This window comes from Amphimedon queenslandica, unplaced genomic scaffold, assembly GCF_000090795.2.
Source record: "Amphimedon queenslandica unplaced genomic scaffold, v1.1 AMPQUscaffold_12726, whole genome shotgun sequence".
NCBI classification, from domain to species: Eukaryota; Metazoa; Porifera; class Demospongiae; order Haplosclerida; family Niphatidae; genus Amphimedon; species Amphimedon queenslandica.
In genome coordinates, this window is record NW_003547038.1 from 4,965 (window position 1) to 32,554 (window position 27,590).

Genomic DNA, 27,590 nt, shown 5'->3' on the forward strand with positions numbered 1-27,590 from the left:
ACTCATGGTAACGTGATAGCCAATGTCTCTGGGATGTGCAAGCATATAGTAAGTAATGATACTTTTTATAGCTGGAAAATTTTAATATGCATCAAAAATTTGAGCACATTTACACAGAGTTTTTTACATAATTTTTACCTCAGAAATTTTTTTTTTACTTTCTCAACTAAATTTTTGTAGCTACATTGTATGATGCTGTGTTTATTATAATTATAATAATTATAATTATTTATTATTAATAGGAGGAGTCAATTGTTCTTAGTCCTGGTGATTGTCATATATCATTTCTGCCATTGGCTCACATGATGGAGAGGTGTGTCCAGGTATGGCAAATGAATATACATATACATGTCAATCAATGCATCGCATAATTTTTTAAAATGGCCGTAACTTGAAAAATTGAAGTCGGAATCAGCTCAAACTTTCTACACAGCATAAGTACATCAATATGTATCAGAAAATGTAATAAAAATTTGGGGTGATTTCGGAGCCATTTTTTGGAAAAAACCATGGGCTAAGCAAGGCTGCAAAAGTCGTGGCAGCCATTTTGTTTGGGGGGTGAATCCTACTTAGTAACGCTACCGCGTTACTAATAGCCTTGGGTATTTTTCAGATTTTGGCTACTTTTTAAAAATGGCTGTAACTCAAAAAATTGAAGTCGGAATCAGCTCAAACTTTCTACACAGCATAAGTACATCAATATGTATCAGAAAATGTAATAAAAATTGGGGGTGATTTCGGAGCCATTTTTTTTGGAAAAAACCATGGACTTATAGTCCATGATCATGTCATTAGAAAATTATAATAAAATCTTTACCTTTAAGCAACACTTCCTTACTGTAGGTTGTTGTATTTATGAATGGATTAAAGCTGGGCTATATGTTTGGTGACATTAAGAACTTAGTCAACGACATTCAAGTTCTGAAACCAACCATATTCATATCAGTACCACGCCTACTGAACAGGATTTATGATAAAGTAAATCTGACTAATACTCATCTTAATTTTATCATTATTCTTAAGGTGTTGAGTGGTGTCAACTCCAACAAGACAAAGAAGTGGCTTTTTGACACAGCCTTTAAAAGTAAACTATCTGAAGTTAAAAGGTGAGAGTCACGAGATAGTAAAAATGGGTTGTATTTTTGCGATTTCATTTCCCCTTTTAACATGCTTTGCAACAGACACCATAATATTTTTATGTACATGTACATTGTACTTGCTTTATTCTAGGGGTATACTAAGACGGGACTCAATTTGGGACTATATCGTGTTTGGAAACATACAGAAACTGCTTGGAGGAAACGTGAGGCTAATTATAACAGGATCTGCTCCTATCAGTGAGAGAGTCGTCTACTTTTATCAAGTGGCTTTCGGATGCTATGTAAAACATTCTTGAACATCTCTCTTCATTCTCTTTTACTAATTCCATCATTCTTCATCGTTCTAATTCTTCGTTCTCTTTTACTAATTCACTGTTAGATCTAGAAGGAGTTTAGGAGACTTTTGGTCTCTCATATTTGGTTAATGTCTCCTGAAATCTACCATTTTAGTTAGATTGGTCTCCTAAATTTATTCCTAGATCTTACAATAATTATTTTATTGTTATTATTATACTATTTATTATGATTTATATTACAGATAGTTGAAGGCTATGGTCAAACAGAAACATCTTCTGGTTGTACCATGTCACTACCTGCTGATACCACCTGTGGACATGTTGGACCTCCTGTACCATCAGCAAAAGTTAAACTAGTTGATGTCCCTGATCTGAATTACTTTGCATCAAACGGAGAAGGAGAGATATGCTTTAAAGGTCCTTCTTGCACTAGTGGATATTTTAAGGAAGAGGAGAAGACAAAGGCATTGATTGATGAAGATGGTTGGGTTCATTCTGGTGATATTGGTAAATGGCTGCCTAATGGAGCACTCAAGATAACTGATAGAGTCAAGCACATTTTTAAACTCTCACAAGTAAAAGAAGCTCTCCATTATTACAAATTATTATTATTATTTCTTAAAGGGATTGTATATTGCTCCAGAGAAAGTTGAAAATGTCTGTAGTCGGTCTCCTTTCATTGCTCAAATGTTTCTATATGGAGACAGTCTGAGGAGCAGCTGTGTGGCTATTGTAGTACCAGATGAAGAAGTACTGACCCAATGGGCAGGGGAACATGACAAAGGAGGCAAATCATTTGAAGAACTCTGCACTGATGAGGTAACTTGAAGTAATTAATTATGCTATTTTACAGTAATTTTAATTTTTTTAAAGATATATTGCTACAAAATTATTGAAATATGCTACTGTATTTTTATATCATTTTACAGGAAGTAAAGAAAGCCATATTTGATGACTTATATAATGTGGGGAAGAGAGATGGTCTGAGTTCCTTAGAAATAGTAAGTGTAACTTTTCCAAGTACATTTTACAGTATTCCTGTTCTTTTTTCACAGCCTAAAGCTATAGAACTTACCTCCACTGCATTCTCTGTGGAGAATGATCTACTCACTCCAACTTTTAAGCTGAAAAGGCCAGCAGCTCGTACCAAGTATATGCCAGACATTGTTGAAATGTACTCTCAGCTCCCTGCTTAGCACTTATAGAACAGTGCTGCTATCCTAACTTTAAACTATTGTTTATATAATATTGAAAACTTCTCCCTCAACTGATTAAGTGTAGAACAAAGATGCAACATTTAATTAAAAATTAATGAATAGCAATTTAGCAAAATGAAGCAAGTTGCGGTAGTAGCATTTAGATATAACAGCAGTTCAGCTAAGTTGTTCTGATACATAGTATGCACCAATCTTGTATATATTTGATCCTGATTCTCCATATATTCCAATGATATTTCCACGCACATTGAAAGCCTCGATGCCCCATTTTCCAAAAGGTCCATACTTGATTATGTCTCCATTTCTTTTAGCTACAGTAAATGAAAGTTTTGCAATAAACTTGTTCTGATTTAATTGGCTTGTTGCAATCATCCCATCCATTGATATAACCTGATCTCCAGCTTCAAGTGCAATTGTAGTTATGTTATCAGTATACAAGAATCCATGCCTGCCTCCTTTAAGAGTGCTACCGTCTAGTAAGAGATACTCTGCTTGTATAGCTAGTATCATTTCAGGCCTACTCCATACATTGATGCTTTTTAGTGACACGATTGGTGGGTAGCCCAAATCTGATATGTCATCAAAAGGAGATGCACTGGTGCTGCCATATAGATCGCTTTTGGTCATTTTCTCCAAACTGTACACTCCAATTTGATCCAAACTGTCGCCAGAGCGTCCTTGAAATCCTATTATCTGTCCTTCAAGTTCAAAGAAGAGTGATCCTATTTTTCCAAAAGGCCCGTATGTCTTTTTCACATAGCTCGGTCCAATTGTAGTAATAGTCAATTGACCTACTAGCTGACTATTATAAATTCTACCTTCAATCTTTACGATTTCTTCTCGTGGATCTAGTACAATGTTAACTGGAGGATTGGAAGATTTCCCGTGTCTGGCTCCTCTGATCGTTTTGTTTTTGAGGAGATAAAAGACTTCAATTGAATCTACAAGGTCACCAGAGCTGATGTTTATTGAGTGTACACCGTAAATGTTAGTAGAGCCTAACTCTGCTATATCATCAAACTGGGTTCCTCCATCTCCTCCATAAGCAACTGATTTGGTGAGTGGTCTCGTGACCGTTTGGCCCGCAGACTTTAGACTATCTTTAGCATGAACTGGGGCAGCATCAGTGAGAGAAATAGCCTTCGAGGTAACTGTAGAAGCAGTTAGAAGGAGCCCAAGTATAGTAAATGTTATTAGCTTCTTCATACTATCGTTACTATGGTAGAAAATGATACGAAGCACAAGCAAGCAGCCAGCTCAGCAGCAAGCTTGCAGCCACCGCCCACGCATGCACACAGTAATTCGTGTAGGTGGGTTTTCTATTTCAAAAACGAATAATTATAGCAAATTAGCAAAATAAAACATGCACTGCAATAGCTGTCTAGCTCAGTAGTGTTACTATATGTAGTATGCACCAATCTTGTATATATTTGATCCTGATTCTCCATATATTCCAATGATATTTCCACGCACATTGAAAGCCTCACTGCCCCATTTTCCAAACGGTCCATACTTGATTATGTCTCCATTTCTTTTAGCTACAGTAAATGAAAGTTTTGCAATAAACTTGTTCTGATTTAATTGGCTTGTTGCAATCATCCCATCCATTGATATAACCTGATCTCCAGCTTCAAGTGCAATTGTAGTTACATTGTCAGTATACAAAAATCCATGCCTGCCTCCTTTAAGAGTGCTACCATCTAGTAAGAGATACTCTGCTTGTATAGCTAGTATCATTTCAGGCCTACTCCATACATTAATGCTTTTTAGAGACACGATTGGAGGATACCCCAAATCTGATATATCATCAAAAGGAGATGCACTAGTACTGCCATATAGATCACTTTTGGTCAGTTTCTCCAAACTGTATACTCCAATTTGATCCAAGCTGTCGCCAGAGCGTTCTTGAAATGCTATAATTTGTCCTTCAAATGTAAAGAAGCGTTTTCCTATTTTACCAAAAGGCCCGTATGTCTTTGTAACATAGCTCGGTCCAATTGTAGTAATAGTCAATTGACCTACCAAGTTACCATCAGTTCTACCTTCAATCTTAACGATTTCTTCCTGTGGATCTAGTACAATGTTAACTGGAGTGTTGGAAGGTTTCCCGTGTCTAGCTCCTCGAATTGTTTTGTTTTTGAGGAGATAAAAGACTTCAATTGAATCTACAAGGTCACCAGAGCTGATGTTTATTGAGTGTCACCATAAATGTTAGTAGAGCCTAACCCTGCTATATCATCAAACTGGGTTCCTCCATCTCCTCCATAAGCAACTGATTTGGTGAGTGGTCTGGTGACTGCAATGGGCCCGCGGACTTTAGACTATCTTTAGCATAAACTGGGGCAGCATCAGTGAGAGAAATAGCCTTTGAGGTAACTGTAGAAGCAACTAGGAGGAGCCCAAGTATAGTGAGTGGTATTAGCTTCTTCATACTATCGTTAAAATGGCAGAAAATGACACAGGCTTCTGAAGCACAAGCAAGCAGCCAGCTCAGCAGCAAGCTTGCAGCCACCGCCCACGCACAAATGCAGTGTTATAATCCGTTCTACTAAAAACAGTCAAATAAAATATTTCGGAGCAGTACAGCAAAATTGTTACTTTATATGCATGTAATGTAGTGTGAAACTATATATAGTATGCACCAATCTTCTCTATATGTGATCCAGAGGCTCCATGTATTCCAAGAATATTTCCGTGTACATGGAATGCCTTGCTTCCTTTTTCCCCCTTGCCTTTTCCATAAGGTCCATATGTCTTTGTTTCTTTATTTCCTTTAGCTACAGTGAAGGAGAGCTCAGCAATAGATTTGTCTGATGGGTTTGTTTTTCCATCCATAGATACAATTTGATCTCCATCTTCCAATGGAATGGTTGCTATCTCTGTGGCAAAATTGGCTCCATGCCTAGCTCCTTCAAGAGTGCTGCCATCTACTAAAAGATATTCTGCTTGTATAGCTTGTACCATTTCGGGACGACTCCACACAGTAATGCTTTTCAATGATACAACAGGAGGATTATTTAGATCTGATATGTCATCAAAAGGAGATGCACTAGTGCTACCATATTGATCACTTTTGGTCAGTTTCTCCAATCTGTACACTCCAAGTCGATCCAAGCTGTTGCCAGAGCGTCCATGAAATGCTAGTATTTGTCCTTCAAATGTAAATGAACGTGTTCCCTTCTTTCCAAAAGGCCCGTATATTTTAGGAACATCAGAATTCGGTCCAATTGTAGTAATGGTCAATTGGCCCACCATTTCTCCATCAATTTTACCTTCAATCTTTATGATTTCTTCTTGCAGATTAAGTGCAATGTATCCAACTTGAGTGTTGCTAGAAGGTTTTCCATGTACAACAGTTCTTTGAATATTGTTGTGGGCATAGCAGACTTCAATTGAGTCAATAATATCGCCAAAGCTGATTATAATGGAATGTATGCCATAAATGTTGTTCAACCCCAAGTAGTCATCAAACTCAGTTCCTCCATTTCCTCCATAAGCAACTGATTTGGTGAGTTTTCTAACTTTTGAGCTTTTTTTATAATAAACTGCTAAGAGTCCAAGTCCTATCAGTAGTATCACTAAAACAACGCTTATTTTCAGCTTCATCTTGAGCTTCATAATTTGCTTTCAGCCAACGCCCACTATAAATAATTAAGAGGTGTGGCTCGTGTTTGTTTCTGTCACGCCTATAAAATGGCTACCATTCTGAGGTCTCAGAGATCCTTAAAAATAGGTACTTCACTCTCTTTATGTGACACTTTTACTTATTCCTATAGCACCTAGAACTTCTTGCATAATAGAACTAACAAAAGTAGGCGAGATGATAGCAGAATAATGCTTTTATTTTGTGATACAAATTTAGAAGTCGATCAGCTCTGATGTCAAGAGAGGTACAGGCGGTCGTTCATCATTCAGTGGCACAGTAGCGACAGTTTTTGGTTGCACTGGATTCTGTGGCCGCTACATTGTCAACAGACTAGGTAAAAATAGAGAGCTTTATGCTAATTGTAATGGCTTTGATACAATTTTGAAATATCGAATAAAATTTGAATGGTTTATGGTTTTATTTATGTAGGTCAGGTTGGGTCACAAATTGTAGCTCCATATCGCGGAGATGAGCACGATTATAGGCACCTGCGGCCAATGGGGGACCTTGGTCAAATACTATTCCGTGTAAGAGAAGACATTTTGTTATAAATATCGAGTTATACATCTCTTAGAGTTTTAACCTGAGGGATCCTGAATCAGTGACAAAGACACTTGAATACTCAAACGTAGTTGTCAATGCAATTGGAAGGGACTACGAAACAAGGTTACACTGGTATTAAGGAGGAATTTGCATTATTTTTCTTTTCTTGTAGGAATTTCAAATTTGACGATGTCCATGTTCAAGGCTCAAGAGTTATAGCAGAAGCTGCAAAAAAGGCCGGAGTGAAGAGATTGATCCACTTCTCTGCATTAGGAGCATCTAAGGACTCGCCTTCAAAGTTCCTGCAATCGAAAGTAAAGAAAAGATGATCATTTTGTACATGTATTTGTAGTTGTAAAAGGAGTTTATTTATTTTCAAATGTTTTTGTAGGCAGCTGGTGAAGAGGCAGTCCGTGAAGTATTCCCAGATGCGACCATCATCCGACCAGCTGCAATATATGGAAGAGAGGATCGGTACTTTAACTTGTGCGCCAAATTTAAAGTATTTCCACTTGGACGGGTCCCACTGATGAATTATGGACACGGCATTTATAAGTACCCAGTGTCTGTGGTTGATGTAGCCAAAGCTGTAGTTCAAATAATAGCAGACCAGGGAACAGCTGGAACAACTTACGAACTTGTAGGGTAAGAAAAAAATTATTTCATAGATCCTTGTATTGACTATATGGTATTATTGGTAACATTATTAATTATAAAATTTGCTTTTTCTTTTAAATTTTACACATTCGCAATGTCACATATGTTGCTGCAAAGTTTTAAAGGGAAATTTATAAGTAGTTTTCTCGCCGATACTTTATCTTCTCCTCATTATATTTTAATTCTTTTCTTACAGTCCTAAACAATACTTGCTCCTTGATTTAGTCGATTACCTCTTCCGTGTGATACACAGGCCTTTTAGACCTATCAACCTCCCCAGATTTGTGTTCAGGTGAGAGACAGATACTAGACAGTGAATGTTAAGAATGTACTGTCACTTGTAGAATGACTGCTTGGGGTTTGGAACAATCACCTTTTATACCCTATCTCACGAGAGATGTCCTTACCAGAGTGAGTTGGTCAAAAGTGCACACACACACACACACACCAGCTGTACTTGGATCATCTCTTAAATTGGACAAAACCTACTGTACAGGGTATTATGTAAACTGTACAGGATATTATGTCCAAAAATGACTAAGGGAGAAATCTTCATTTTTATTTTATTTTCTGATGCATATACATGTTCTTCTGTTGCATAAAAGGTTTGAGGTGATTCCGATCAAAATTGGACTTTTTATGACTTTTTAAAGTTGCTCTAAAATCGGGTCAAAGTCCCTGTACTATAGTACAGGGACTTTGGCCAAATTTCGCCAAAAATGAAAAGTAGAGAATTTTCCATTTTTATTACATTTTCTGATTCATATACATGTACTTATGCTGTATAGAAAGTTTGAGCCGATTCCGATCAAAATTAGACTTTTTACAAATTATTTTTAAAGTTGCTCAGAAGCCCATTTTATACTATTTTATTTCTTTTCACAAGATGTATCTCTCAGAAGAACCTTCCGGCGATCTCCCAGGACTCGAGGACCTTGGTATCACTCCAATCACAGTCGAAGAAGCAGCTTTATTCATTTTGAGGCGCTATAGAGGATTCTTTGACTTTGGCAAATCGGTCGATGAGATCGAACCAGAAGCAAAATAGAGAACACATTACAATAAAATGTATTATTACGACTAAAATATAATTATGATGACATTAGAGAAGAAGAAGGAACTGTTACACAATACATTGAGTTATGGTAGGATATACATGTAGTTAAAGGAGAAGTCATTGAGAGAGGTTTTCATGTTGATTCGGTCGACTCTTCTTCCTCTATTCTGCTCAGTTTGACACCAAGTCTAGAGTTAGGTCGGGATATGTCTGGTGCCAGTGGAGGTGTTTTAGGAGGTGTGCTTTCACCAGGATCTTTATTCTCTTCTTCCCCTTTGCCCTCATTTTGACTATCAGTTGTGACTGGCTTAGTTTCTGCTGTTTCATCATCTCTAGCAATCTCGTTTTTAATGGCTCGAGCCTTTATATAATATACAACAATTCAATCAGTAATAATAGTAATAATTCAAGCTTTATAGTACCTTTTCCTTTGCTTCTGCTTGGTTTCTTTTGTGCTTCAATAGCCATAATCCTAAATACTCTATTGGATCTTGTGGACGGACCAAAGCTACTTGAGCTAAGCCTAGAGCAAGAGCTTCTCCAACTGTTTCTTTCACGTAGTCACTCTCCATCTTTATTTATTCGTTACCATGGCAACACTGCTAAATTAATTATTCATGAGGTAAAGAAAATTAAAATTTCAAAAAATTAAATTTAGCACATCAGTTTGTGAAAGTATTTTTTTAATAATAAATTTTCAAGCAGGTAATTTCGAGTACAGCTCATCAAAGACTTCCTTGTACCTCTGTTTGACAGCTGGTCTTTTAATCTTGAACGTTGGGGTCTGTAAATCATTTTCGACACTAAAAGCCTCCGAGATTAGTTCAATAGCTTTTGGCTAAATAATTACACAAAGGATGACAATATAAAATCAATATATAAGTATATTTACTATCTCAAGCGAATTTAGGTTCTCTTTACGTGCCACAGACTGCAAATCATCGAAAATCATCTTCTTAATGTCCTGTAGTATGGAATGACAGTATCTCACACACAGAGCCGGAATATTATTATTCATTACCTCATCAGTGCAAAGTTCTTCAAATGATTTGCCTCCTTTGTCATGTTCCCCTGCCCATTGGGTCAGTACTTCTTCATCCGGTACTACAATAGCCACACAGCTGCTCCTCAGACTGTCTCCATATAGAAACATTTGAGCAATGAAAGGAGATCGACTGCAGACATTTTCAACTTTCTCCGGAGCAATATACAATCCCTTTAAGAAATAATAATAATAATTGGTAATAATGGAGAGCTAATTCTTTTATACTTGTGAGAGTTTAAAAATGTGCTTGACTCTATCAGTTATCTTGAGTGTTCCATTAGGGAGCCATTTACCAATATCACCAGAATGAACCCAACCATCTTCATCAATCAATGCCTTCGTCTTCTCCTCTTCCTTAAAATATCCACTAGTGCAAGAAGGACCCTTAAAGCATATCTCTCCTTCTCCATTTGATGCAAAGTAATTCAGATCAGGGACATCAACTACTTTAACTTTTGCTGATGCCAATGGTGGTCCAACATGTCCACAGCCAGTATCAGCAGGTAGGGACATTGTACAGGCTGAAGTGACTTCCGTTTGGCCATATCCTTCAACCAGCTGTGAAAAAATGAAAGTGGCCTTATCAATTGTTTTAAAACTGGGACAAAAGCTTACGTAGCATCCAAAAGCGACTTGATAAAAAGCAACAACTTTTTCACTAATTGGAGCCGATGCAGATAAGATTAGTCTCACATTTCCTCCAAGCAATTTCTGTATCTTGCCAAATACAATCCAATCCCAAATTGAATTGCGTCTTAAAATACCTCTAGAATAAAGAAATGAAGCTTATAAACATTTATAATACAAAATTATTATAATTTTAAAAGTGTGGATTTGGCAGTTTTTTTTTGGTTATCTATTTCACAGTTTTTGCATACCTTTCAACTTCCGCAAGTTTATTTTTATAAGCAGTTTCAAAAAGCCACTTTTTTGCTTTGCTGCTCTCAACACTACTCCAAACCTAAACAAACAAACAAGCAAACAAATAAATAAATAAATAATTCAGAAACTCACTCTATCATAGACCCTATTCAGTAGACGTGGTACAGAAATGAAGAGCGTTGGTTTCAAAACTTGTATGTCGTCAACAAGAGTCTTAACATCTCCTTGATAAAGACCAATCTGTGCCCCACACATGAACATGGTTGCCTTAAAAAATTATTATAACTCATGGATAAAAACGGATATTATTTTTTACTTGAACACATCTCTCCATCATGTGTGCCATTGGTAGATATGATATATGGACATCAGTAGGACCAATAACAACTGATTCTTCCTATAAAATAATAATAATAATTTATAATAGTACTATCAAAAACTTACAATCTGTTTCAATATCCCAGAGACATTGGCTACTACATTACCATGAGTCAGTATGACTCCTTTAGGCAGGCCTGTAGTACCACTGGTGTAGCATATAGTAGTTATGTCATTTGGAGTAGGTAACTAGTAAGTGTGAGTTATCGTAATAATAATTATTATCAAATTTTGATACTTTATCATTAAATTATTTTTATAATCTTACTACTGGTTCAGCTCTGTGTTCTTTCCCTTGTTCCTGTATCATTAATTATCAATAAGAGAGAGAGAGAGGGTGTCATTAGTGTACCTCCACTTCTTGAAAGGTGAACAGTTCAAGTCCGACATCAGCAGCTGCTTTCTTCTCGTCTTCATTGACCTCTGACCCAATAGTGATGAGCTTCTTAAGACTTGGACAGTTAGATACTTGACTAATGAGACCAGACACTTTTGATGAGTGACAGACAATACACTCTATGGTAGCTATAAAGAGAGAGAGAGGGAGAAGTTTGAAGTGATACTGAAAGGTTCTTCAGTAAGTACCTTGATTAATGATGTGTGCCACAGCCTCTGGTCCAAGTGTATCATACAGTGCCACAACAATACGTGAATAAGCATGACAGCTTTGTTCAATAATCGTCCACTACATTAAAAACACACTAACAGATGCCATTGGTAACAGACAGAGACACACGGTCAATAGGTGAATGTGTCAATGAGTAAATGAATGAAGGAATGTGCAAAATAGGACAGACAGACACTCTATTAGACTATCATTTTACTTCAATGCAATTTGGCGAAAATACTCCCAGAAATGTCTCTTGGCCTGCTGCTACACCAATTTTACTGAGACCGGATCCAAAGTTCATAAACCTTTCCTCTACCTAAACAAACAAAAGAAGTTATTATTTCTACTTCATTAGTCTCTTCAAATTAATAAACATCGTTACACAAACATAATTATAAATTAACATACCTTTGAATATGATATCCATTGGTATGGAGAATTGCTGTCCTCTCTCCAGCCCAAGCAATTACCATCATCTTCAAGAGAAAGAAACAGTGTAGTGTCAGTAATTAGCTTTTACAAGTACAGCACAAGTTGCTACTTTGTACAAGTTATGAGTATTAACAATTTAACGTACTGGAAAAGCCCTTTCCACATTGAAATGCTTCATACAAGGTTTGTGCATCTTCAAATCTGTAACAGAGTAGTTCTCCATTTTGACATAAATGGGATATTCTCTCTCCTCCCTGTTATGGTAGAAAAATTAAGAGAGGGAGAGATAGAGGACAGTAATGGTCATGTAAAAGCTTAGCTTTTTGTTGCAATTACTGACTGGCAACAAAATGCTTTGTTCTTCCATCTGTATAACAGAGTGGAGGGCACTCTCAGCACGCCTTCTGTTCGTTCCCCTCAAACTGTTCGTCAAGCTATCCATTACTGCAGGTCTGATACGAGTAGAGATGGAGACAAAGGGCAAGCGGATTCACAAGTTGGATCACTATTGGCAACTGGGAACGACCAGTCGATCAGGGCAGTGTGAATATTGCTTTGATTGCTTTGAATTTTAGTAATGAAATGGGTGCGTCTCTGCTGACAATTATATTATGGTTTAGGAATGTTATCTACAACACTAGCTGTACATCTTATACAAAATAAAGTCTGGAAATCTTGCAACATGCAGTGGCTAGATCTATTGCACTGATTGTTGCTCTCAGCTCAGCTTAAAAGCTTTTTGTTTGCAAATAATAGAGGACCATGGAATGGAAAATAAAATAGCCAAGATCAAATTCATTTTTAACTCTTTCCAGACTGTATTATTTTCTGATACTAATGGACAGACTAATCAAGCTATACCCTCTCTCAAACTACACCTTTGGTACCAAAGAGCCTTTGTATGAGAAGGACAGGACAGTGGAGTCCCGTTTCCTCCGCCTCAAGGAAGACTATGAGAAGACAGGAATGAGAAGAAGTGTTGATGGAGTTGTATTAGTTCATGAACACAATCTACCTCATGTACTGCTTCTACAGTTAGGTAAAGAAGTTAATCTAGATCCAATATGTTAAACATTCATTAAAATTAATTCACACTATTTTTCATATTTAACTTTCATTCTGGTACCCATGATGTGTGTAATAAGATTTGGTTTAGTAAATATTATTCCTGGCAGTAGTGGGAGGTATAATAGGCTTGTTATGAATATTTTTATTTATTTTTATTAGTTCTAATGAATATTGCATCGTGCATGTGTGTGGCATGCAGTGAACAATGGATAGAATCACAATGACATTGTGTTAATATTCAATACATCAATTCTATTGAACATATGGCCAAGAGTAGATATGGCTTTTGGAGGAGCTTTAAAAATTTGTAAAAAATCCAATTTTAATCGGAATGAGCTCAAACTTTCTACGCAACATAAGAACATGTATATGTATTAGAAAATGTAATAAAAATGGAGAATTTTTACTTTTTAATTTTGGCGAAATTTGACCAAAGTCACTGTACTATAGTACAGGGTATTTTGTCAAATTTTGCAGCAACTTTAAGAATTTGTATAAATGCACTGACAGATGTAGAACACTAGGCCAAAGTCATGTAGAAAATCTTGTATGCAATAGATCTGTGAGCAGCTGCTAATATCTGTAAATATTATTTCTTAATTTTGATATTTTAGGTAGTACTTTTTTTAAACTTCCATCAGGAGAAGTTGGTCCGGGAGAAAGCGAAGCAGAGGGTGTCCAGAGGATTGTTAACGATACCCTGGGAAAAGAAGACACTCCTCTTTCAACCTGGATCGTTGAAGACGTAGTCGCCAACTGGTGGAGACCAAACTTTGAATCTCCGCAATATCCATACATACCAGCACACTGCACTCACCCTAAGGTACAGACTCATTCTCATGCTCCAGTATGAGAGTTTGGGAATGAAAAAAAAACATACAAATATATAACTTTTTTATTTTAGGAGCACAAGAAATTATTTCTTGTTCAGTTACCAGAAAGGACAATGTTCCATGTTCCACGTAACTATAAACTTGTTGCTGCTCCTTTGTTTGAATTGTATGACAATTCTGCTGGTTATGGACCAGTCATAGCTGGCCTCCCACAAAACTTGTCTCGATTTAATTTCATTTATATTTAAAATAAAAAAAGGAATTAAAACAATAACTCTAGTCTAATATTCTTAGCAAATAGCTTCTAAAATGTTTAGCAAAATAGCACGTGAAATAGCATAAAGTTTATGATGGTCTTGTCATGAGTTCATCAATCATTTTCTTCCAACCGTCGAAATCGAGTTTAACTGCGTCATAATCATGGACACCATTAATGATGTACTGTGGAGTGCCTGTGATACCGCGACTGGCAGCGTATCTCCATGCATTGCGAGATTTAGTGTCAACCCTTTCACTCTTAAAACCAGCCATCACTCTATAAAGAAACAAAAACCACATCCATAATTAAATACTCCACTAAATATATGATTATACTTAGATGATGTAATATTGTAGCTTGGTTATTGTTAATGAAGGATGAATAGTGGTACATGTGTGTCACATGCAGCATATAAATATTGTTGAAAGGAGAGAAATGAAGTGTTCTAATTTTAATTTTTCTTGGCTTACTTCTCTTTGGATACTTTGGTAGCAGTTTCAGTAAATTCTGCTATCTTTGCTTGTACTTGAGGCTCAGTCATATCAACAGCTCCAGTCAAAAACTCTAAAATGAATAAAACTTGCATCTTTTTTCTCTATTCAATGAGCATGTAGCTCTTTTGAAATACTTGTAGATACTCTACATATATTACGTATATTACCCTCTTGTTGCTTGAAGGCCTGTTCCAGGAATGTTACAAAGGCATCATCAGTCTCATTCCTATCGCCACGTGTCTCATTTCTCACCACCTCACCAGCCTTCTGCATGAAGAATGCATTATGATGGTTGCTAAAAGGAGAAGAATTAAGAGAATCATATGTAGTGTGATTTGCTACTAACACCAATGGAAAGATATGGATCAGTATCTCAAGACCTTGTTTACCAGAATACTCTGATTCAATCTGCATGGATTGATGAATGCATATGGTGTAGGAGGTCAGTTTGATCCTTACCTGCTTCAGTGTGGGCCAACTGGCTGCAGAATCATCACATAAACTGGGCAAGAATTAGCATTACAAATAAAGTTGTATTTCTTTTCCTGCTTACTGGTCATAGAAGACTTCAAGGACAACTTTAGGACGGGCGTCCTCCAAATAAACAAAACCTAAAAGTAGCGAAAAAAATCAATAGTTAAAAGCAATAGTGTCATGATAATAATAAGACACAGATTTGTTCCTTCAATGTATACTTTCCTATTACAAGTATACTTGATAGTTTTAATGTTAGTTAGTGTGATTGGTGAACTATGTGAAGTTTTATTCTTACCAAGTGGTCTTTCTGGTACTGGTTCTTGTCCAGAAACAGCACAAGCAAGGGAAGCAAGGATAAAGCAAGCTATATAGAAGGACTTCATTGCTTCTTTAGTTGAGAAGAAGAAACTGCTGACACTGACTAGCTAATAATGATGAGTGCTGGAGTAATTTATGATGATCCAAAAAAGGAAATGATGTATCATATGAATATTATGAATGATGTGTCTTTGCATGTAAAGAGTCTATCAATCATTTCTGTCTTTGAATGATGTCATTAGTAAGTGAATGTAGTTTATATTTCTCTTCACAGTCACTGAACTGAGCCAATACTCCTACTGCATTGCCAGCATACTGTCTGGCTAAACTTAAGCTTTTCTCTAAAGCTGATGACTACAAAAAGGAAAAGAGATGAAGCATAAAGAACTCTGCAACAAAATTATTGAAGATTATGGGAGGGAACTTACATCAAGTACAGCTGCTAGAGCATACTCAACATCTCCCTTCTCCTTAAACTGCCTCTTTATTAACTTGAGTAACTCTGGTCTCTGGGGAAAATGATTAGTGCTCATTTCTTTATTTATGATTAATATACTTCTTCTAATGCGTAGAGTACTGGAGCAGTAGCTAGTCCAAGTTTTAAGTCAACAGACACTGGTTTGCCAAAAGTTGATTGTGAAGCTTGAAAGTCAAGGACATCATCGATTATCTACAAAGGATTACAAGCATAATAGTATGAAAGTTAGAAGTAGCAAATTTTCGGAAAAATACCCAAGGCTATAGCCCATGGTTTTTTCCAAAAAATGGCTCCGAAATCACCCCCCCCCCATTTTTATTACATTTTCTGATACATATTGATGTACTTATGCTACGTAGAAAGTTTGAGTTGATTCCAACTTCAAATTTTTGAGTTACCGCCATTTTAAAAAAGTAGCCAAAATCTGAAAAATACCCAAGGCTATAGCCCATGGTTTTTTTCCAAAAAATGGCTCCGAAATCACCCCCCATTTTTATTACATTTCTTGATACATATTGATGTACTTAAGCTCTGTAGAAAGTTTGAGTTGATTCCGACTTCAAATTTTTAAGCTACGGCCATTTTAAAAAAGTAGCCAAAATCTGAAAAATACCCAAGGCTATAGCCCATGGTTTTTTTCCAAAAAATGGCTCCGAAATCACCCCCCATTTTTATTACATTTCTTGATACATATTGATGTACTTAAGCTCTGTAGAAAGTTTGAGTTGATTCCGACTTCAAATTTTTAAGCTACGGCCATTTTAAAAAAGTAGCCAAAATCTGAAAAATACCCAAGGCTATAGCCCATAGTTTTTTCCAAAAAATGGCTCCGAAATCACCCCAAATTTTTATTACATTTTCTGATACATATTGATGTACTTAAGCTCTGTAGAAAGTTTGAGGTGATTCCGACTTCAAATTTTCGAGGTACGGCCACTTTAAAAAAGTAGCAGAGCATTGATTCTGACCTGAAAAGCTAAGCCGGAGTTCTTTCCATATTGAAAAGCAGCTGTCAACTTCTCGTCATTCAAACCACTCAGCAATGCCACCTGTTAATAAATAAAAAATAAAAAATGATTTTAAATTTTTGAATCATTACTTACTGATTGACAGGAATACGCCATCAAACTCGCCGTCTTTTTAAATGTTTTTTGAAGATACTGCTCAAATAAAATGTCTTTATTATCACTATAAGCATCCAGCTGCATAACTTCTCCTGTACGCCACATTTAAAATACAATAATAATGATGATGATATTAAAATAAATATTATAATTTAATAAACCTCTGACGAGATCCTCCAGTACATTACTCAGTAGATCAATAACTTGAGGATGGTTAGTGCTAGAGAGAACACGAGATGCCTCCGCTAATATAAAGTTACCAGTTAATACAGCCTATAATAAACAACAACAACAACAACAACAACAATAATAATAATAATAATATTGCTGTAATAACAAAGTTGCTATGTAGCTTATGTTCTTTCATTAAACTATTTTTTGCAATATTTCAAAGGATCTAAAATATAAAATTTGTTCATTAACCTTTCTTTCTCCCCATTTCTTGTTAACAGAGTCTTTCCCTCTTCTGATCCAGGCATTATCAATCACGTCATCATGAATCAATGTCGCGGTATGAATCATCTCTGTAACCATAGCAACTGTACGCTGCTCCGGAGAAATAAAAGATCTAAACGCTGATGTCATGGGATAATCAAGTGAAGTATAATGAACCTTTTATAGCTTGTACAGTTAGCAGTGGCTGCCATTAAAAGACACATTGTAGGTCTTATTGCTTTACCTCTACCATCAAATAAATAATGACTGCTCTCTTCTAATTCTTTATTTGAAGACTTTAGCTCCTAAAAATAAAAAAGTATACTTTTTTTTTTTTTGCAAAAAATTAATGCAATTTAATATTGTATTTTACAAGTTTTATTTGTGTTATACCGAGTGAATGAGAGATGGTAAATTTTTGAGACAGTCTGCAACTTCAAGAGAAGCTGAAGAAGTCCTCGAGAGAGCTCTGATTGCTTTAATGGAGGCTGAAGACATTTTCTTAAACATCAAAAAAATTTTTTGCAGAAATTATTGTAGGTGTGGCTAATAAAATATTCATAAAAGGCGTGGTTACTCTGCACAAATAGGCGTGGCTTGATGGCGCCAGAATTTAAATTTGGCCTTGAAATTTAGTTGTAACTATTTTGCCTTTTGTTCGTTCTCCTCTTGTTTTACAGCCATGCAGTTAAGTCTAATAATCACAATCTTTCTCTTTTTGGGCCAGACTCGCTCCTGGTGGCCATTTTCTGAAGAGGAAGAGAGAAAGAAGGAGGATTTGGGCCCTGGACACAAACCACAAGTAGAATTTGACGAAGAAACTGTTAGACTGGCTCGTTTTGAGAGTGTCTCCTTGCAAATTGAGCAAAAGTTTCTCGACGAAGCAAAACAGCTCCTTGGGGTATCTCCTTTACAGAAATGCCAACACAGGGTAAGTAGGTGAGCATGGTTTTAAATTATTCCTCCCTCTCTCTCTCTCTCCCCTTCAGGTAATGATGCTCCTAAACAATACGTGTCACGATATGGATGATGAGGAACATGCTAAGTTGAGTGTGAGACTCATGAACTGCCAATCACAAGCAGAGGGACGTCCCACCTTTAAATGTACAGAAGAAATGGTATGTATAACATAATCGGAACACATGTACATCACATGTACATCACATGTACGTCACATGTATGTCACATGTCTGCACCAACATGCAGGGAACATTATTTCATTATAAAATTGCATGTCTTAATCCATCATTATCATCATCATCATTAATCCATCATACAGAGTATAGCAGACTGTACCAGAGGAATGGACCCTGATACCTGGACTACCTATCACATCATTAGTAACAGAGCGAGGGCACTCTGTTATGTGAGGGCACAGCAGCAGTTTAGAATACAAACTGAACTAGTTGTCAATCGGTTAAAGAGTGTCACTTTGCAGCACCTCAAAGATGCTGAATCTTTAGCTCAAATCAATGAAAAGGTATTGTATTATGTGTAGGAATATTTTGATGATTTTTAATTTAACCAAGAACCTGTTTAAATGATTTTAAATTTCAGAAAATACACAAAAAATTATGTGCTTTATATCTTATTTTTGATCAATTTTAATTCTTCACTCTGAGTTGTTTTTTGCTTGATAGTTACGTGAAGAGACTAATGATGCATTAACTGATTTAAAGAGAGGACAAGTTGACATATTGGAGCATCAGACCAACATTAAGACTTCACAGGAAGTCCTCAACTCTTTTATGCAAGGAAACATTAACACTGTCTCTGGCATGGGGACACTGTTGAAAAAAAGATCAGAAGAATTGCAAAATGTCACGGATAAACTTCACAAGCATATAGGTAACAAGACATTAGCACTATAGGTGAGTGCTTAATAGCAGCCTTGATTTCTCTGTTATAGATTTAGCACATTCCAAGTCTGTCCAGCAGGAGAAAGAAAGGCTAAAACTGCAGGAAGCAACCATCAAAGAATTGGATAAACTAAACAAAAATGTGAAGGAAGTCTGGAATGGAATAGGTAAAGAGAGGGAGATGAAAGGAGAAATATAAAAAATTCTTTTCCTACTAGATTCAGTTACACAGGATTTATTTATGAAGTTTAAAGAACTCACTTCTTACCATCAGAGAGTAATGACTAACATGGAAGAGATGAACACCTCCATTTCAAACCTCCTCATTTTAATAAACACCATGAACACTGGTCTCACTGATAAATTGAGCTATCTTAATGATACTGTAGGCGGCACTCAAGGATCTCTACATGTTGTGATCAGCATTGCATCTCATTTATCTTTTTTCCTATTCTGTGTACTTGTTTCTCTGTTCCTGAGGTTACCTTTCAAACCAAGGCTGTGTCTATTTGTGCTAATCATCAGTAATCTTATGATTGATGTCAAGTTCATGGTAGGGCTGAGTTTCATGGAACTAGTCTGGACTTTAGTAGCTGTTATAATAGGTGAGGAGAATTATGTTTATTTCTTGACCTGTCTGTCTTCTTTAGGTTATTATGGCTACCAAAGACTCCATCCTTTTAAGATTAACCTCAGACAGCAACCAAAGTCCTTACCTCAGAAACAGCAACCCTCTCCTAACCTTCCTCCTCCTCTTCATCATAATGACATCATTGATGATGATGAGCTATCTGATGATTCCAGTGAAACCCCATTACCCTCTTTCCCTCCTCCTTCATCTCCGCTAAGACCAGCTGTTACTTTAACTCCTCAGAGATTCTCTTCTGTCGGTAGCCACAGAAATATGAAATGCTCCTCTCTAACTCGCTCCGGGTTACCGTGCCAACTGAATGCTCTCCCTCCTTCCCCTTACTGCCACAGGCACAAGAGAGCAAACTAAATTATTGTTGATATTATTATTTTTAAATCTGCTCTACTGAAAACTGACCGTGTATAAATATAATTATTTTTGACTTCATCATCTTTCAATTGATAGTCCATGTCTAACTAACTAACTGTACTGTGATTGTTGTTCCTCTGGTTGTCGTGTTTTGTGTTAATTTTATAAATAAATTCTCTCCACTCAACAAAAAAGATTATTATCAAATAAAAATGGTCGTGCAAGACATTAAAAAAAGATTATTGTATAATAATTATTCTTCAAAGTTTGCTGGAGAGGATATCTTCCTCTTTCCAGCCACACAGCATGTCAGCAACAACATGGAGTCTGTCTTGTCCCCATAGCAAAGGTCCATCATTTACTCTGAAAGTCGGGACTCCACAAACACCTTCAGAAACAGCTCTGGATTAGAGAAAAAAGAGAAGCATAATAGATTTTTTCCTTTATTTTACTTCTCTGTATTTGCAAACAGCTGGTCTTTTATAGGCTGACTCTGTGCGGCTTGGAGTAGCTGAGAAGCAGGGAAACCATTCTCCTCCAATATCAGTGACAGGATCTGTAAAAGAAGAAAATATCACGACATTAATTGATTAAAAAGGTAATGATGGAGTGTATGCAAGTATAACCAGTAATGTTAACCTGAGGGTCACTGATATTCTTATTATCCCTCCATACTGCTCTGTCTATTAAATAAATAAAATAATAATAATAATAATAATAACATTGTCTTAGTAAAAATAATTGTTTATAGAATGCTCTGGTTAAAATCTCAAATGATATTTAAACCTATTCTATTACAATAATTCCATTTTATTCAAAAGATATGCATGAAAGTGTGTGTATATTCTCACCACATACACAGTATATCGATGAGTGATGGGTCATTATTAGCTGCTAGTGTTACTCTTAAAGGAAGGACAGATCTTAAAGGGAAGAAGTCAGGATATTGAAAAGGGACGTTGGCCTCTTTTGCAAAATGTTGTAACTCCATTGCATAGTATCTCTGTTTAGCTGGAGCCATTGCTTGTAAGGGAACCTGTGACAGGAAGGAAAGAAGGAAGTTTTATTGTCACGAAATCCGTGACAAGCAAAAACCCATTAGTTCCATTGTCACGAAATCCGTGACAAGCAAAAACTCAGTCCCTATACTATAGTACAGGGACTTTGACCTAATTTTTTAACAACATTAAAAATTCCTCTCCACTTACCACTGGAGTGCCAATCTTATTAAAGAGAGCACCAAGAAGTATCGGTACATAGTGTATGTGAACTGATACAGGTGAGACTGACTGTACTGTTCTACCCAGCTGCTCGTTGCCAAGGTAACCCCAGGGACTGGAATAATCAAAGAAGAATGTAAGATCTGCTGTACCACCATTCTATAGAATTAATAATCAAGAATTAAATGAATGCTCTCTCTCTCTCTTTTCTTTTTCTTTCTTTCTCTCTTTACTGGTGAAGGATATGCTAGTCTTTCAGGGCCAGCATCTTTCTTTCCAAGTAACCTCTCAACGAAATGAAGTCTATCAACGCCCCAAAACAACTGATCCTTGACATAATAACTGAATTAAAAAAAGAAAAAATATTACAAATATAACATAAATAATTATAGCTAATTATTAATTAATAGTAGTTGTATTTTCCCCATACCTTGGTACTCCGAAGGCTCCTCTGGCAGCTGCTTCTTGAGTGTTTTCCTTGAGGTTTGTGGAACACTTTGAATCAACGGCCATCTTGGATACATCAATGCCAGGAATGACTCTATCAGCTACTGACTGAATAGAAACATGCTCCTCCATATTAAGACCTTCCTGCCAATAGGCCTGAGGAGAAATAAGGTGGGGCTTTAATTAGAAATATTTAGCTACTTTCTAGTAATCTAAGAAAAGACCATGGGCTATAGCCTTGGGTATTTTTTAAAGTTTTGGCATTTTCTTAAAATGGTCGTAACTCGAAAAATTCAAGTCGGAATCAGCTTAAACTTTCTATGTAGCATAAGTACATCAATATGTATCAGAAAATGTAATAAAAATTTGGGGTGATTCCGGAGCCATTTTTTGGAAAAAAATGGGCTATAGCCTTGGGTAATTTTCAGTTTTTGGCTACTTTTTTAACATGGCCGTAACTCAAAAAATTGAAGTCGGAATCAACTCAAACATTATACACAGCATAAGGACATCAATATGTATCAGAGAAGGTAATAAAAATTGGGGGTGATTTCGGAGCCATTTTTTGGAAAAAACCATGGACTATATATAGTATTGGGTATTTTTCAGATTTTGGCTACTTTTTTAAAATGGCCGTAACTCGAAAAACTGAAGTCGGAATCAGCTCAAACTTTCTACATAGCATAAGAGCAACAATATGTATTAGAAAATGTAATAAAAATTGGGGGTGATTTCGGAGCCATTTTTGGAAAAAACCATGGGCTATAGCCTTGGGTATTTTTCAGATTTTGGCTCATTTTTTAAAATGGCCGCAACTCAAAAAATTGAAGTCGGAATCAACTCAAACTTTCTACGTAGCATAAGGACATCAATATGTATCAGAAAATGTAATAAAAATTTGGGGTGATTTCGGAGCCATTTTTTGGAAAAAACCATGGACTATAGTCTTTGCTTTTCTACTACTATTTAGAAATGTAATTCTAATTTCTACATGTGCATGCATGAACTACATTTTCCTCTCATACTTTATAAAATTCTTTAGACAGCTCCACCCTGAGGCTATGGTCATCAATACCAGCTAGTACTCTCATAGCGTGGAGGGTCTTCTGAGGCTGATGGTGAGGGGAGGAGTCTCGTAACCCATAGCGATACATCTGACGCTTCAAATCTAAAACATTATTATTATTATTAATTTATAGTAGACACTACCTTGAGAAGAGATAGCCAGTTTCGATGCTGCCATGACATCCATTGAAGAACCATCCTTCCCCTGGGGAGCCTTAGTTTCTTTATATAGCCCACCTATTGTACAACAATAATTAGAAAAAATAGATCAGTTTTAAGTTTAAAGTTGTTCTAAGCAAAGAGATTAAAGTTATAGTTTTTATATCAATTCCTTGAATTGCTGAAGTGTTCGACATACCCAGCAGTACTGGAGTCCATTTGACTACTCCTCCAGCTCGTGTCACAGCTGCTTCGACGAGATGACTCGCCATATAGGCAAAAGGACATACAATGTCATAATAGAAGATGACAGACATCTTTTAGCCACGCCTACTAATAGCAAAGCATGTGGGTGGGGCTCAATGCCTGCAGCGCTGGTAGCATAGCATCTTCATAATCATAATCAATGTATCCTGAATGTGTTAGGAACAGCTTAAGTTCGTTTTCAAGTTTATTTTAATGAGGCATTTTTCTTTCAAAAGAAACATGTTTACAACAATTTCACTGGTACACTTATTTTTGGAAACAAGTATCAGTAAACACTGCTATAGCTACATATATAGACAGCATAACTCTTATTCTTAGTGCCAGGTAGCTGACTGATTTGAGTCTTTAATATGTCTACATTTGCAGAGAGCTCTTTAGAATCTGCTGAAACTCCTGCTTCTAATCCTCCTCCTCCTCCTAACCCACGTCCTAAAACCCGTCCACTACCAAACCCACGTCCTAACCCACCTCCACGTCGGTTTCAACTACCTCCTTTAGAACCTTCACCTCAAGTTTTTCCAAATCCTCCTTCTCAAGTTCTTCCAAATCCTTCTCCTCCTTCTCCTGTTCATCGTCCTCCTTCTCCATTAGTACTGCCTAAAGCTTCAGCTGCACCTCCTTTTTTTGAAACAGCAGTTGATCCCCTTTCAACAAAAGTTGATGAAACTCAGCCACTACCACCCCCTGCTCATATAATCCCACCTGGTGCAGCTGGTGGTGGAGCCACTTTTATTCCACTCTCCTCTTTGCCGCAGTTTCCAGTGCCACCTCTTCTAGGTGAAGGGAAAGCAGGAGGAGACACTAATAGAGGAAGAGAAGGCCCTGATGTTGAAGTTAATGAAGATATCTTTAATTTCAGACCACAAGTAAAAATAAATGTGCTTCTATTCATGCATTCATGACTAAAATATCTGCTCAGTACAGAATTCTTTCTTAATTATGTTATTGGTGAATGCATGCATGCACATATGCAATGTTATTATTTTTATTATTTTTATTTTTGCAGCTGGATTTTGAAGAATTTATCAAGGAGCATGATGGAACCCGCACAAACAAGTACATACGCTCAATGAATAAATATGCCTACACCTGCTGCAAGATATGCTGCTATAACTACCTAGTGATCATCTTGGGTATACCAGCTACGGTGGTCTGGGCGTTCATCCTTGGCTCAGTCTCTTTTATTGCGAATTGGATATACATTCCAATGCTAAAGGTTGTCACTTGGTTTTTGAATATCACCTTTCCTGTATGCAAGCCTCTAATGGAGTGCCTGGCAGCTATTGTTCCTCTCATACAAGGAATAACAGCTGCTGCATCAAAACGTTAAAACTTTTAAATTTTTTTGAGTGTAAATGTATTCCTATCCTCAATGTAGTTTGACTTGCAAGTTTTTATAACTTTTAATAATGTTCTAGTTAGTTACTTTTAATAAACTGAATAAACAGGCGTGGTTTTGATACCGGAGATCTCCGGTCATGTCCGTTCAGTAGAACACGTTTTGCCACATGGTTTTGTCTCAAACAAAAATGGATCTAGATTTTAGGTTGGAAACTTGTTGTATCTTTGACAGAAATATTCTTTATACAGGTTGCTGTTTCCTGAAGAATTCATTAAACAAATACTGGTAAATTAATGATGACAAAAACAATAAATAATAATAATATTTACCACTTCCTTTACAGGACGAAGGATACAGAGAAGATGGCCGCTCTCATAATCAAACTCGTTCAACCACTCTTACTGTCGGTACGATCAACTTCATTTTGTGCAATTAATATTGCAACTCTTTAATTAAATTCATATTTCCTATTACATGGATGGGGTGGGTGTGGCTATTATTTTAATTATTATTAGGTTCGTTTAAATCGGCTGATGGATCAGCTGTTGTTAGAATTGGTGGTACTTGTGTAGCATGTGGAGTGAAGGGGGTAAGTATGGTGAGCCCCTTTAATTATTAATGATAATTACCTCATAGGAACTGGCTAATCCTCGTGCCATATCACCAAAGGATGGATTTATTGGTAAGAGAAGATAAGGTCATTTATTTATTTTTCTTATCTTCAAATTTTTAGTTTTGAATGTTGAATATTCATTAGTTACTGGTAGCGAAAAGTTAGGTGCTATAGGTGGAGGAGAAAAATTCTTTTCGTCTCAATCTCTCACACAAATAATCCAAGACATTATACACAGGTAATACAGTATACTGATCACATACTTTAATATGGGAAAGGTTTTATTATTGGTAATTTGAGATTATGATTGTGATCATTAAAGAGATTTTTGTTATTTCATTATCCTTCTAGCTCAAAATTTATAAACCTTGAACACTTGTGCATAGAGGAAGGGAAAGTGAGTTAATTGAAGCAATGTTCATGTACAATGGATAGTCAAAAACTCAAGATTAATACCAATTCTTATTTAATTAAATTCTTATTAAGATTTGTTGGTCATTGAATGTTGATGTGGTTGTTCTCAGTTGTGATGGGCCAGTTATTGATGCCTGTGTATTAGCAGCTGTATCTGCACTTAAAAATGGTACATATAATAATATACCGTATAGCTTGAAATTTTTGTGGAATGTAAATTTTGTGATTTTCGTGGTTATGGGCTGCCCACGAAATTTAAACCCACAAAATCATTGAAGTGCCATCCCCTTACAGGCTATGTAAACTGTCAACCACGAAAATTAAACCACGAATTGCCCCACTAGGAGCAAACCACGAAAATATCGACCCACGAAAATATCAAGCTATACGGTAATTATTATTGTTATTGTTGTTTCTTTCTAGCAACACTTCCAAGTGTTGAAATAGAGTCAGAGAAACCCTTGGTCTCTATGGCAACTAGAAACCACCTAAAGACAGGACAGTATCCATTAATGACCTCATTTGCTATTCATAAAAAGTAAGAGGAGAGAGAGAGAGAGAGAGAGAGAGAGAGAGAGAGAGAGAGAGGGGGGGAAATTTCACTATACAGTATATATAAGCAATGGCTCTAGAGCTCAATGCTTCTTTCATTGTCATGAACATGTACATCTCACGTTACTTCCTAATAGGGAGGTATCTGATACTAATATTGGTGTATTAGTTGATCCTACTGATGATGAGGCTCAGTATTGTACTGGTATTGTATGTATAGCAGTAACTAATGATCAGAAATTAACTGGACTATATAAATATGGTATTATAATATACTGTGGCTTGTATACCATTCATTGTACATGTATATGTAGGTGGACCAGCTATGACTAGTGATGATATTCAAAAGTGTATTAGGAAAGCAAAGAAACAAGCAACCATATTAGTGAAACTAATTGATAATACTATGAAATGATAAGTTGATTTCTTGTATGTAGTAGATCTATTATAGTTTGCCCATTTGTGATTGTATGGTCAAAAAGGTAGAGAAGGATTCACATATCAAATTTCTGGCCTGGAGTATGGCTTTAAGGTTCAAATAGCACACGACTGTGAGTATATGGTGTTTTGAAATCCGCCCCTTTGGCCCTTTGCTTTCAAAAGCTAAAGGGGTGGTTTTCAAAGAGGTAGAGAAGGATTCACATATCAAATTTCTGGAATCCAAAAGTCCACCCTTTGAGGGTTCAAATAGTACACGACTGTGATTACAAGTGTTTTCATATAGTGCAGAGTTTGGAAATCCACCCCTTTGGCCCTTTGCTTTCAAAAGCCAAAGGGGTGGTTTGCTTGCGAAAGCCAAAAGGGTGTTTTTATAGTAAGGATTAGTATATAAGTTCCCATACCAGTTGAAAGACTTATCCATCAAGTTGTGCTATAAGGTGTCACTCTTCTCTCTCTTTTTCGGTTGTAATGGCTACTAAAGGATCATCATTCCCTCTTGTCAAGCTACAGGATCAGTTAACATGTGGCAGGTGTCACAACCTCTACACTAAACCCAAGACACTCTCTTGTCACCATTCATTCTGTCAGGAGTGTATTGAGGGATTAGCTACCATCCCTACCTTCTCTGTGGCCTGTCCTACCTGTCATCAACACACTGAGCTACCAGACCATGCTGGAGCTGCTGGCTTTTCTGTTGCACCTCACCTAGTAGAGTTTAGAAAGATCTATGAAGAAATGAAGCAACTTTCTGGTGAGGTAAAGTGTGACAATTGCTCCAGTGCTAATGCTAGTGGCTTTTGTAAAGATTGTAACCAGTATTTTTGCCAGAAGTGTCTTGACAAACACAATGATTGGGGTCCTT

General features: G+C 36.5%; 14 protein-coding genes across 14 annotated transcripts in view; 6 read left to right on the top strand and 8 right to left on the bottom strand.

Moving 5' to 3' along the window:
- LOC100639924 (long-chain-fatty-acid--CoA ligase 1-like) overlaps positions 1-2,667 on the top strand; it is a 4,339-nt gene extending 1,672 nt beyond the window's left edge. The window contains exons 7-15 of the mRNA XM_020003182.1: positions 3-48; positions 243-323; positions 844-978; positions 1,024-1,106; positions 1,231-1,381; positions 1,639-1,971; positions 2,021-2,215; positions 2,326-2,397; positions 2,452-2,667. Of these exons, the coding sequence (XP_019858741.1) occupies positions 3-48; positions 243-323; positions 844-978; positions 1,024-1,106; positions 1,231-1,381; positions 1,639-1,971; positions 2,021-2,215; positions 2,326-2,397; positions 2,452-2,592 (1,237 nt within the window). The 3' untranslated portion in view covers positions 2,593-2,667. The remainder of the gene's footprint in view (positions 1-2; positions 49-242; positions 324-843; positions 979-1,023; positions 1,107-1,230; positions 1,382-1,638; positions 1,972-2,020; positions 2,216-2,325; positions 2,398-2,451) is intronic.
- Positions 2,668-2,769: 102 nt separating this feature from the next.
- On the bottom strand, positions 2,770-3,819 carry LOC105314622 (jacalin-related lectin 23-like). Its single transcript, XM_011408903.1, has one exon. The coding sequence runs from the start codon at positions 3,817-3,819 to the stop codon at positions 2,770-2,772; it is 1,050 nt and encodes a 349-aa protein (XP_011407205.1).
- Positions 3,820-4,011: 192 nt separating this feature from the next.
- LOC105314623 (uncharacterized) lies at positions 4,012-5,044 on the bottom strand. The gene is made up of 2 exons (XM_011408904.1): positions 4,929-5,044; positions 4,012-4,795 (listed from the first exon to the last, which is right to left on the bottom strand). The coding sequence occupies exons 1-2, from the start codon at positions 5,042-5,044 to the stop codon at positions 4,012-4,014; spliced, it is 900 nt and encodes a 299-aa protein (XP_011407206.1).
- A 194-nt stretch (positions 5,045-5,238) lies between these two features.
- On the bottom strand, positions 5,239-6,219 carry LOC105314624 (jacalin-related lectin 23-like). The gene has a single exon (XM_011408905.1). It carries the CDS (start codon positions 6,217-6,219, stop codon positions 5,239-5,241), a length of 981 nt encoding a protein of 326 aa, XP_011407207.1.
- Positions 6,220-6,274: 55 nt separating this feature from the next.
- LOC100639671 (NADH dehydrogenase [ubiquinone] 1 alpha subcomplex subunit 9, mitochondrial-like) lies at positions 6,275-8,592 on the top strand. Its single transcript, XM_003390171.3, has 10 exons — positions 6,275-6,346; positions 6,390-6,424; positions 6,476-6,593; positions 6,689-6,786; positions 6,834-6,925; positions 6,975-7,116; positions 7,194-7,447; positions 7,656-7,751; positions 7,804-7,870; positions 8,346-8,592. The coding sequence occupies exons 1-10, from the start codon at positions 6,307-6,309 to the stop codon at positions 8,505-8,507; spliced, it is 1,104 nt and encodes a 367-aa protein (XP_003390219.1). The 5' UTR covers positions 6,275-6,306; the 3' UTR covers positions 8,508-8,592.
- Positions 8,593-8,649: 57 nt separating this feature from the next.
- LOC100639798 (DPY30 domain-containing protein 2-like) lies at positions 8,650-9,088 on the bottom strand. Its single transcript, XM_003390172.2, has 2 exons — positions 8,939-9,088; positions 8,650-8,877 (listed from the first exon to the last, which is right to left on the bottom strand). Exons 1-2 carry the CDS (start codon positions 9,086-9,088, stop codon positions 8,650-8,652), a joined length of 378 nt encoding a protein of 125 aa, XP_003390220.1.
- On the bottom strand, positions 8,780-12,419 carry LOC100639546 (long-chain-fatty-acid--CoA ligase 5-like). The gene is made up of 17 exons (XM_003390170.3): positions 12,204-12,419; positions 12,009-12,117; positions 11,840-11,907; positions 11,646-11,747; positions 11,407-11,506; positions 11,174-11,346; positions 11,090-11,122; positions 10,888-11,010; positions 10,760-10,840; positions 10,576-10,710; positions 10,440-10,522; positions 10,177-10,327; positions 9,787-10,119; positions 9,538-9,732; positions 9,409-9,480; positions 8,939-9,354; positions 8,780-8,877 (listed from the first exon to the last, which is right to left on the bottom strand). The coding sequence occupies exons 1-16, from the start codon at positions 12,303-12,305 to the stop codon at positions 9,214-9,216; spliced, it is 2,001 nt and encodes a 666-aa protein (XP_003390218.1). The 5' UTR covers positions 12,306-12,419; the 3' UTR covers positions 8,780-8,877; positions 8,939-9,213.
- A 47-nt stretch (positions 12,420-12,466) lies between these two features.
- LOC100640052 (cleavage and polyadenylation specificity factor subunit 5-like) lies at positions 12,467-14,038 on the top strand. Its single transcript, XM_011408898.2, has 3 exons — positions 12,467-12,902; positions 13,546-13,754; positions 13,836-14,038. The coding sequence occupies exons 1-3, from the start codon at positions 12,701-12,703 to the stop codon at positions 14,010-14,012; spliced, it is 588 nt and encodes a 195-aa protein (XP_011407200.1). The 5' UTR covers positions 12,467-12,700; the 3' UTR covers positions 14,013-14,038.
- Positions 14,039-14,081: 43 nt separating this feature from the next.
- Positions 14,082-15,433, bottom strand: LOC105314625 (uncharacterized). The gene is made up of 7 exons (XM_020003184.1): positions 15,290-15,433; positions 15,071-15,128; positions 14,977-15,019; positions 14,864-14,925; positions 14,685-14,812; positions 14,494-14,587; positions 14,082-14,299 (listed from the first exon to the last, which is right to left on the bottom strand). Exons 1-7 carry the CDS (start codon positions 15,375-15,377, stop codon positions 14,110-14,112), a joined length of 663 nt encoding a protein of 220 aa, XP_019858743.1. The 5' UTR covers positions 15,378-15,433; the 3' UTR covers positions 14,082-14,109.
- Positions 15,434-15,436: 3 nt separating this feature from the next.
- Positions 15,437-17,880, bottom strand: LOC100640178 (decaprenyl-diphosphate synthase subunit 1-like). The gene is made up of 9 exons (XM_011408899.2): positions 17,743-17,880; positions 17,527-17,654; positions 17,338-17,482; positions 17,076-17,187; positions 16,894-17,006; positions 16,759-16,839; positions 15,869-15,982; positions 15,741-15,821; positions 15,437-15,666 (listed from the first exon to the last, which is right to left on the bottom strand). Exons 1-9 carry the CDS (start codon positions 17,857-17,859, stop codon positions 15,526-15,528), a joined length of 1,032 nt encoding a protein of 343 aa, XP_011407201.2. The 5' UTR covers positions 17,860-17,880; the 3' UTR covers positions 15,437-15,525.
- Positions 17,881-17,922: 42 nt separating this feature from the next.
- On the top strand, positions 17,923-20,316 carry LOC100640303 (protein brambleberry-like). Its single transcript, XM_011408907.2, has 7 exons — positions 17,923-18,280; positions 18,339-18,467; positions 18,629-18,829; positions 18,990-19,197; positions 19,259-19,375; positions 19,427-19,813; positions 19,859-20,316. Exons 1-7 carry the CDS (start codon positions 18,032-18,034, stop codon positions 20,206-20,208), a joined length of 1,641 nt encoding a protein of 546 aa, XP_011407209.2. The 5' UTR covers positions 17,923-18,031; the 3' UTR covers positions 20,209-20,316.
- A 61-nt stretch (positions 20,317-20,377) lies between these two features.
- Positions 20,378-23,430, bottom strand: LOC100640430 (uncharacterized). Its single transcript, XM_020003186.1, has 10 exons — positions 23,299-23,430; positions 23,085-23,177; positions 22,901-23,043; positions 21,859-22,031; positions 21,662-21,770; positions 21,417-21,587; positions 21,067-21,244; positions 20,848-20,891; positions 20,661-20,764; positions 20,378-20,610 (listed from the first exon to the last, which is right to left on the bottom strand). The coding sequence occupies exons 1-10, from the start codon at positions 23,414-23,416 to the stop codon at positions 20,469-20,471; spliced, it is 1,275 nt and encodes a 424-aa protein (XP_019858745.1). The 5' UTR covers positions 23,417-23,430; the 3' UTR covers positions 20,378-20,468.
- Positions 23,431-23,655: 225 nt separating this feature from the next.
- Positions 23,656-24,798, top strand: LOC109586973 (formin-like protein 14). Its single transcript, XM_020003188.1, has 2 exons — positions 23,656-24,232; positions 24,373-24,798. Exons 1-2 carry the CDS (start codon positions 23,717-23,719, stop codon positions 24,694-24,696), a joined length of 840 nt encoding a protein of 279 aa, XP_019858747.1. The 5' UTR covers positions 23,656-23,716; the 3' UTR covers positions 24,697-24,798.
- A 39-nt stretch (positions 24,799-24,837) lies between these two features.
- Positions 24,838-26,774, top strand: LOC109586972 (exosome complex component RRP43-like). The gene is made up of 11 exons (XM_020003187.1): positions 24,838-24,912; positions 24,957-24,993; positions 25,052-25,115; positions 25,224-25,297; positions 25,345-25,390; positions 25,442-25,559; positions 25,673-25,718; positions 25,808-25,904; positions 26,159-26,273; positions 26,425-26,549; positions 26,602-26,774. Exons 1-11 carry the CDS (start codon positions 24,875-24,877, stop codon positions 26,700-26,702), a joined length of 861 nt encoding a protein of 286 aa, XP_019858746.1. The 5' UTR covers positions 24,838-24,874; the 3' UTR covers positions 26,703-26,774.
- The last annotated feature ends 816 nt before the right edge of the window (positions 26,775-27,590 follow it).